The sequence below is a fragment of the Mytilus edulis genome, chromosome 2 (genome assembly GCF_963676685.1).
Source record: "Mytilus edulis chromosome 2, xbMytEdul2.2, whole genome shotgun sequence".
Classification (NCBI taxonomy): domain Eukaryota; kingdom Metazoa; phylum Mollusca; class Bivalvia; order Mytilida; family Mytilidae; genus Mytilus; species Mytilus edulis.
This window is the reverse complement of record NC_092345.1, coordinates 101,161,176-101,170,592: the sequence shown is the minus strand read 5'-3', so window position 1 is coordinate 101,170,592 and position 9,417 is coordinate 101,161,176. Positions and strand designations below refer to the sequence as shown.

The window sequence follows — 9,417 nt, the reverse complement described above, 5'->3', positions numbered from 1 at the left end:
TAAAACCACCTTGGCTATGACGTCAAGGTCTAATGAAACCTGACAAGCGGACATGTGAATCTTACAATCAATCCCAAAACCAAACATAGTTGACTTATTGAATTCCAAAAAAAATGGAACTAATTGTCAGAATCTTAACCTTGATGACTGGTACATGAAACGAGGCAGGTCAGATGAATTCTTTCTGACGGTACGCTTTCCGATTTTGTACTTTCCATTTCTAAGTAGCAACATTCCAGCAGCACCTGCATACGGGGTATATATCTCCCAATTGATATGATATTCCCGTGCTTGAATTTTCTATCATGATTTGCTTGATAGAGGTTTACTGCTCAAACGGAAGCTATTAAACCAAGAGTTCCAAATGGTAAAGTTGAAATCATCCCTTCGTAAATTTTACGGACGCCATCACGAGTTGGTTGACCGTTATGGAATAACGTTTCACAGATGATATCGGATATGTTCCTTACGTCGTAACTACAATCACCTTCCTTTTCATGAATGTGACTTAACGAATTATACTATTTACAGGATTTGTTATAACATGCGCACGACGGGTGATAAATCAGAAATTCACACGGTAAAATAAAACTATTGTTTTAAGCATTCTGAATTTCATTGAACTATGAATGAGGCAAATGACAATATCCATAAAAAAGTTGAAATCCTCGCTATATATAAAGGCAACCGTAGTATACCGCTGTTCGAAATCGATTGAGAGAAAAACAAATCCGGGTTACAAACTAAAACTGAGGTAAACGCATCCAATATAAGAGGAGAACTACGACAAAAAAAAATGTAACACACATAGAAACGAACTATAATATAACAATGGCCATTTTCCTGACTTGGTACGGGACATGTTAAGAAAAAAATGGTGGGTTGTACCTCGTTTTATGGTATGCCAAACCTCCCGCTTTTATGGCAATGTTAAATATAACAGTAACATGACAACATTACATGACAGGACTACAATACAAATAAATGGGAGAACATATAGGACAGAGAAACACACGAATAATAGTTAACAAAAGGTACCAGGTTTAAAATTTAATACGCAAGATGTGCGTTTCGTCCAATTAAGACTGTCCAGTGACGCTCAGATGAAAAAAGTTCGAAAGCCAAAACAAGAACTTTTTTTACGAAACTCGCGTCTGGCGTATTAAGTTATAATCCTGGTACCTTTGTTAACTATTTACACCACTAGGTCGATGCCACTGCTGGTGGACGTTTCGTCTCTGAGGGTACCCCCAGCTCAGTAGTCAGCTCTTCGATGTTGACACGAATATCAATTATATGGTCATTTTTATAAATTTCCTGTTTACAAAACTATGATTTTTTTTCGAAAAACTAAGGATTTTCTTATCCCAGGCATAGATTACCATAGCAAAATTTGGTACAACTTTTTGGAATTTTGGGTCCTCAATGCTCTTCAACTTTGAAATTGTTTGGCTTGATAACTATTTTGATCTGAGCGTCACTGATGATCGAGTCTTAAGTTGACGAAACGCGTGTCTGGCGTAATAAATTATAATCCTGGTACCTTTGGTAACTATTTCCCAACAAAACAATATATACACACAGGTACATGTGTAAACACTGGCAATCTAAAATTCTGCCATAGTTTTTCAGGTTCCCAGAGGCAAACACATATGGTTAGTTTCTGTTTCGATATTATTCTGAGACAGTTCTGTCATTTTGTGCAAATCTTTATAAGGGACAATTCAGTATTTTTTAATTTATTATTCCATGATTTTCATGTTTACGAACATCTCTGTTGTAACCAGTTTGTTAAGTTATACTGAATCCATTAGGACTGGAAGCTCCTTCAAATATGGAGATTCGATTAATTGATGTGTCCACAAAGAAGTGTTCTTGAAACTTACAAAATAATTTTGAACAGTAATACTTCTCACTTCAAAAGCCAAAATATCTATATTTGTCGATAACTGTTTTTCACAAACATTACAAGTTACTGAATGATATTCGTCAAATAATAATTTTTATTATTGAAATACGCAATACTAATAAAACTTCAGGAATGTGACATCATCCAACTAGATGCAACACCACGATTCCCTCATGGAGCTAGATTTGCCAATACTTCCACAGCACGTGAGATAATCACAAGTTTTTGATGGAGTTTGTGTTGTTCAGTTCGTTGTTTAAGTTAGCTAAGTTTTGTAGTCTGTTTCATTGATTTTCGTTGTTTCTTTTGTCTGGCCTTGTCAGTCTGCAGTCCCTCTTTAAAATATTAGGACATTTTTAGTATAAAGGTAGAAAATCCTGTTTGACATCTATAACATAAACATATGAATATGCATCATAATTATCACTTTCAGTACCTTAGAAAAAGGTGACTAAAATTTGTTAGAAAGGATATTTAGTGTAAGAAAATATAAGTATTTGATAAACAAAATCTGGATAACCAATGAATCTGAAAATACATCATACAATAAAGCATTCTTACATGAAGATCATATTTGTAGTACCTGGGACAAAAATTACCAACTTTTTAACATAGCCATGAATCTGTTAATGCATCACACAAAATAGAATGCTCACATGAAAATTGATTCCAAATTTGAGGAAGCTCTGATTTGAAGGTCCTTGGAAAGTGTTATCAGATGTTAAGTGATGGACAGACAGAAACACAGTGATGCAGTTGTGAAAAAGTTATTTTGTGCATGTTATACAATAGAGCATTTATAGTTGTAACTAGGAATTTTTTGTAAAATACTAGAGTTGTGAAAACTAGAGTTTATAGACAACAAGGGACCCAACCCTACGAAGAATTTATCTCAGTGAAGATATTTGTGTTTTTGTTACAGTAAATATACTGTTTTCCCATTTTACAAATGGAAGACCTAAACATGATATATACTAGTCAACGAAAGAAACGATACACGACTTCAGAATAAAATTTATCAAAAAGTATTAAAACTAAAACTAAAACAAAATGAGATCCACTATTTTAAAAAGTCTTCATTTGCAATGCATTCACATGTGATAATGAAAATGAAAACCTGTCGGAAAGTAACTAAATTCCGTGTAAACGATCATAGGGTGCAAATTATTTTTGGGGAAAGTTGGACATAAAATCGACACACAATTTTCTAAGAACTAAATGAATTAATATACTAATCAAGTTATGTTAATATTGTAACTAATGGGTTGAATTTTTTTTTTTTTTTAATTTTTGGTAAAACAAGTGGTTTTTAAAATCTCAAAAAATGCAAAAAAAGAAAAAAAATGTTCTCGTCTGAAATCAATGTTTTAGATATGAAAACAACACAATGTAAATTTGGAACGTTTCAGATTAGTTTCAAGATTGTTAACGTTTTTATTAATTTCACTTTACACATACTGTCAATGGTAAATCAATTGATAATGTTTACATTTTAACGATTTCTTGTGGGGCCTAACTTTGCTTTACAAATAAACAAAGAACGTGTACGATTTAAAAAAAAATAATTGATGGCAAACATTGTCGTTATCTTTAATGAGAGGTTGACATCATTAGTTGGAATTTCTGTTTTTAAAATTGTTGTTTTATGTAAATTTTGTAAAAAAATGTAAATTTCACCAAATGACGTCATGAAGGCAGAAATTTTCAACGGATTTGTATTTCCATAGTCATTAAATATTACTACCTTCAATATTGGTCCTATAAACGGAAAACTTCATGTTTAATTTGAAAAAAAATTCGGGTATCGTTTCTTTTGTTGACTAGTATATATATTGTTTTACTTTTTAACAAATACAGAGGCATCATGAAAAATATTTTTTTCTTTCCTATTTTACTTGTTTCCCATTTTTCAAATACATGACAAACTATATCTTTTCTACACATTCTCAACTGTGTTATGATGCAACTTAATCAACATCTCGACAACACCTATTGTTGTATATGTATACATTGTCAGAGGAGTGAAATAATCAGATATATTTCACATGTGAAATATTATAATTTTATTTCACTTGGAAATCATGGTAATGCATTGCAACAATTGTAATATAGAGATTTATCTCACTTTTTTGACAAATCATAATTGTTTCTGTCTTTAAATTAACCTAAACACTTTAACAGAATTTCAACATGTAAGCTACTAAATATTTAGTTAAAAAAGTTAGCATTTATAATTGTGATTTTTGAAGAATAGACATAAATGCAAGTTTAAATTTTGCGATTTTAGGACAATCTCCGTACTGATATAAAAAAATGTGTATATTAGATATCAGAATGCAAGTTTATATTATTGCTATATTGACAAAGTTGCATTATTCACATTAATAATCAAAGAGCTGAAGAGCTCTGAGGGAAAAGACGGCCATTGTTTCAATTTTTAGGGGGGTATCTTTTGATAGTCTACATACAAAGAATGAGCAAAAGAACAGCTAGAACATATAGAAAGGCTGACAATAATGAAACTAATTGTTGTTTATTGTTATTTCATTTCCTTAGTCAAGAATTCATCATAGAGACAATTTGGACCAATGAGATCGGCACCTTCTAAATGAAAACATTTGATTAAAGTTGGGAGTTAATTATCTAAAATTCAATTGAATTGATCTACTACAATATATTTTAGAAATTTAATTATGTACACCTGAACGGCAGGCTAAGACCATTCTCAATTTTTTGTGACAGTATTCTCAAGAAAGTGAGGACTGAAAAATCTATTCAGTTTTAGTTTTCTATTGATAAAGTTCCCAGTTACAACTCTCATCACAGGGATACATGTTCTTATAAAATCAAATATGATTGATATAAGCTGTGTGGAGTTTGTTTCCAGATCCCACATTTTGATATATCTGTAAAATTCATGAATAAATAGCTTTAAACTACAAAAACCAATATTTAAAAATTATTTTTTTTAAAATGACCACTACAATAATTATGTTTGTATGCAAAATTATTTTTTAATTGATGACTACTTATCATATATATACTTAATGTGACATTTTTAATGTTCAGATACATTAACTTTCATTTTAGTGGGTAATTACTCATCAATTGAGGTGCTCCTTAATTGGAGAAAGATTCTAAAAACATAACTTTACAGAAAGAATGAAAACTGCAGTTGCTCTCCCCAATCTCAATAGGTATAAACTACAAAAAGCACAATTTTTTTTTTTAACCATTTCAATAATTATGTTGGTACACAAATTTTTTTTTATATAGAAGACTACTTATCATATACTAAATGTCACATTGTAAGTGTTTTATTATTCATTATAATTATGTTGGTATGCAAAATTATTTTTTAATTGATGACTACTTATCATATATATACTTAATGTGACATTTTTAATGTTCAGATACATGACTCATCAATTGAGGTGCTCCTAAATTGGAGGAAGATTCTAAAAACAGAACTTTACAGAAACAATGAAAACTGCCGTTTCTCTCCCCAATCTCATGTATCCCCATTGACATTGTTTACCACGGAAGTTGACCTTCAAATTATCTGATTATATCCTCAGATTAAAGCATTGCATGTTGGTGTGTGAATCATCTACACTACAGCAAACATCATTAGGTTTACATTTAACAAATACGGATTTTAAATTAGTACATGTATACAAATACTGTGAATGATTTTTATAATGAATAAAGAATATCCCTGTGTAGTGTGGCATTCCAACAATGATGTCAATAGGTTAGACATATTTAGAATATTTCGTAATACTGATTTTTCCGGACTGTAAAAGAAAAGTATATAGTGTAAGGGAAAGCTCAATATACGATAATTTCATGAGAAACAGAAGGGAAATGTGTAAAAAATGTATTTAAAGTCAATCTGTTCTCCTTGTCATCAATTTCAGTATGACATTTTGAGGGGGTTTCCAAACTATCAAAACAAAATGATTGACGTGAGGGAATGATACTCTGGCTAACCCCATTATGGAATTGACGGCTTGAAGCCGTCTTTCCCCAAAAACCTCACAATAATTACCTTATTTAAACAGTGCAAAAGATCTAAAGTCTATAAACCATGATAACGGTGTAGGGCCATATAATCTCCATAGAAATGAGAAATGCAAATGCTATTTCAAGTGCATACCAAATGTAATTTACTTGCAATTAAAGGTTCATCTAGATCTGAAACAGATTAATCACAAACTTAAACATTAAAACTATGCAAAAGTTCTAAAATCCATAGACAATGAGGAGTCAGGGCCAAATATTCTACATAGAAGTGAGATGCGTCATTGCTTTTACAACTGCATACCAAATATCATTGTTATACCACTAGTGACTCCCCTTAAACTGACGTAATCACTAACTCATACTTTATATTACTGCTGTAACCAAAACAGCACACCTAAGATTTGTGTTTTCCAACTTTGACAAAGTGAGAAAAAAACTATTGCATCATTTTTCCAATTTTATTGATACAGGAGAAGGGAAGTATCTGTTAGATAGGAAATGTTCTTTGAGATATTCTCCTCCCATTTCTGTGTAGTCAGCCTTTGTGATACTGTAAACAGAACGGTCTGGAGAAATGGCAAACTTTCTGGCTCCTTTCCACGCATCTAATACTGGATCAACTACAAAAAGACAGTTATAATGTTGGTGATATAGCACAAAAATAATAGATATAGAATAGGAAAAAATGTCTTAAATAGCACTCTTTTCTATTCAAGAGTTTTTGATATCTAGCTTAATGGCTTTCAACCTAAATTCAAAAAAATCATTGCCTTTACCTTTTATCTGTACAAGTTTAGTTCTTGTAAAGAAAGAAAACTAAAGCTACCATTTAAAATGCAACTTTATCATGTTCATGCTCAATAGATTTAACCCATCGAGCAAAATAATGTTTAAAGGTCCCTTCTTTTAAAATGGTATGGTTCCCTGTCTTGTGAAAACATGGTTTTTAAATTTCAAAATATTTCAGAACCCTTATCCCTACCCTCTGTCTTAAAAACAAGATCCCATCATTTATGGCTTCGTCTCTGGTAATAAGAAAGTTGATTATAAAGACTTTGTGATAAGCTAGTTATAAAACCAGGTTTAAGCAGTCATTTTCTGCTAACAAAATGTACTAATATAAAAAAGAAGATGTGGTATGAGACAACCGTCCACAAAAATGACACAGAAATTAACAACTTTAATTATTCTAAGGAATATGACAGTTGTTTTCCATTATGTTGATGTCTTTCAGCTCTTGATTCTGCTGTTTGATAATTGACTTTCCTTTTTGAATATTCCTTGGAGCTCATTATTTTTGATATTTTACTTTTTGCGAATATTGATTATTAAGACTTTGTGATTATACCTGCTCTGGTGACTGAGAACATTGATTGGAATGGCCTCATCTCTAACAACTCTTTTTCTAATCTCTCCTTGAAATTCATAAACAATGCATTTCCACCAGTTAGGAACACATTCTGTAAATAAAAAACTTATAGTTTAGAAGATGATATAATTTTTCATCAAAACACATAGATTTGTGTATAAATCAATAAAAAAAGATAGTACATTGATAAAAGAAATACTAAACCAAAAAAGTAGGACTGAAAGCTTTAGCCCACAGTCTTGATATCAACAGAGAGACATGACTAGATCCAATATGGAAAAGTTATCTTTTATCTATTTATATATATATCTATCTACAGCTTTTGCAATTGGAAAAAAGATATAGAATAATATAACTGAATAAAAAAAAAAAATCAAATTGTGTGTTTTTCTTCTGATTGTGTGCTTGTTTTTATGTTTGCATTGTTAATTTAGTATTTTTTAAAATTCCATTGACTCACAATAAAATCATGAATGATGTCACATTTCTTTTGCTATGAAAGAAGGAGCACTTCTGTAAAACTCTTGTTCTTTATAAACATGATAAAAACATATTTTAAAACAAGAATGTGTCACCAGCATGCGGATGCCCCATCCGTACTATCATTTTCTATGTTCAGTGGACCATGAAAATGGGAGAAAACCTCTACTATGGCATCAAAATAAGAAAGATCATATCATAGGGAACATGTGTACTAAGTTTCAAGTTGATTGGACTCCAAATTCATCAAAAACTACCTCGACCAAAAAACTTTAACCTAAAGCAGGACAGACGGACGAACTGATCATACCATTTCATAAGGTTCATCATATTTTCTAGAGGTAAATGCATAAGTGTACATATTATTATGTCATATTCAAAACAAAACCTGAACACTTTGTTCATGGATCTACATAATCAATACACTGTTGTGCTTATTTACCTGAACTAACAGTTTCTGTTTTTCTTCGTCATATTTATGCAATAAAAAGTCCATGGTTTCTACAATACCAGCTTGTTCTACACCAATCATTGATGGCTGGAATAATAATTCTGGTACCCTACAATTATAGGGCAACAACATATGTAATATATATCTTGTAAAAGGACGACAGACTAGGGACACCAAGTGATGAGAAAAGCTTGCAGGCCAGGTGAAAAAAGAACAAAACTTACTTTTCAAAAGATTGATTTTTATGACATCCAACTGCCACAAAAATTTCAATTTATAATCTCCAGCACCATTCAAAATACAAATAAGATTGCAAAATTCTATTATTTTATTAAATAAGAACATGACTTTATCAAGATCATCACTGGACATCATGATTTCAAATCAATAGGTTAAGTACTTGCTTCCTGTCAGAAACATATAGCCATCTTTGATTCAGTACATTTTATAATATTTTTATTTTTTGTGCACTTGTTTATTTTAATAACTTTGCATTGTTTTAGATGTAGATTAAGAGAACATATAAAGTTTTTCAAATGGATAGGTTTTATCACTTACCTTACTCTTTCTATTGCCAGGTGGAGTCTGTAATATTCAGCAATATCAAATTCCTCAGAACCTCCCAAGTCTAATTCTCTGTCAAATAAAACATCATTATATGAATCTGATAATTTGATTAATCAAATAAAAAATAAATGTATAAATATAAAATGTCATACCGGTAACTCTTTTTTGTAATGAAAATTGTACACCAAAAAAAATGGCATCATTTTAAAGGATCACAGTGGTTTCAATGAATAATACCAATATTCCCATATCTTAAGGGTTATTTTTTACTTCCCTTTCATTTTAATGAACATTAACTCAATTATTCCTTATTATGTGATATTGTATTACCCAATCAAATTGTGTATAATATATGTACGGTATAACATTAGATGTTGTCAAAGACGTTACTTCAAAATGAAGTCAGAACAAGAAGAAAAAGATATATTTACTAGCTAGCATTGTCAACTTTTAAATTTACATTAAAAGTCAAATTTAATGTAATAAATAAATTTAAGTATATTTAGGCATTTGTTGTTGGGTACTCATTGTATAATGTTTGACAATCTAATAGTATAAATTATTCTAAGAATGTCTACAATATGTTTTTAAAGTTTCATAATTTCAACATTTGCA

General features: G+C 30.8%; 1 protein-coding gene across 1 annotated transcript in view; it reads right to left on the bottom strand.

Moving 5' to 3' along the window:
• Positions 1-6,374: 6,374 nt before the first annotated feature.
• Positions 6,375-9,417, bottom strand: part of LOC139513687 (actin-related protein 5-like) — a 33,019-nt gene continuing 29,976 nt past the window's right edge. Inside the window, exons 17-20 of the mRNA XM_071302397.1 lie at positions 8,794-8,871; positions 8,227-8,344; positions 7,284-7,395; positions 6,375-6,555 (exon numbers count right to left, since the gene is read on the bottom strand). Of these exons, the coding sequence (XP_071158498.1) occupies positions 6,380-6,555; positions 7,284-7,395; positions 8,227-8,344; positions 8,794-8,871 (484 nt within the window). The 3' untranslated portion in view covers positions 6,375-6,379. The remainder of the gene's footprint in view (positions 6,556-7,283; positions 7,396-8,226; positions 8,345-8,793; positions 8,872-9,417) is intronic.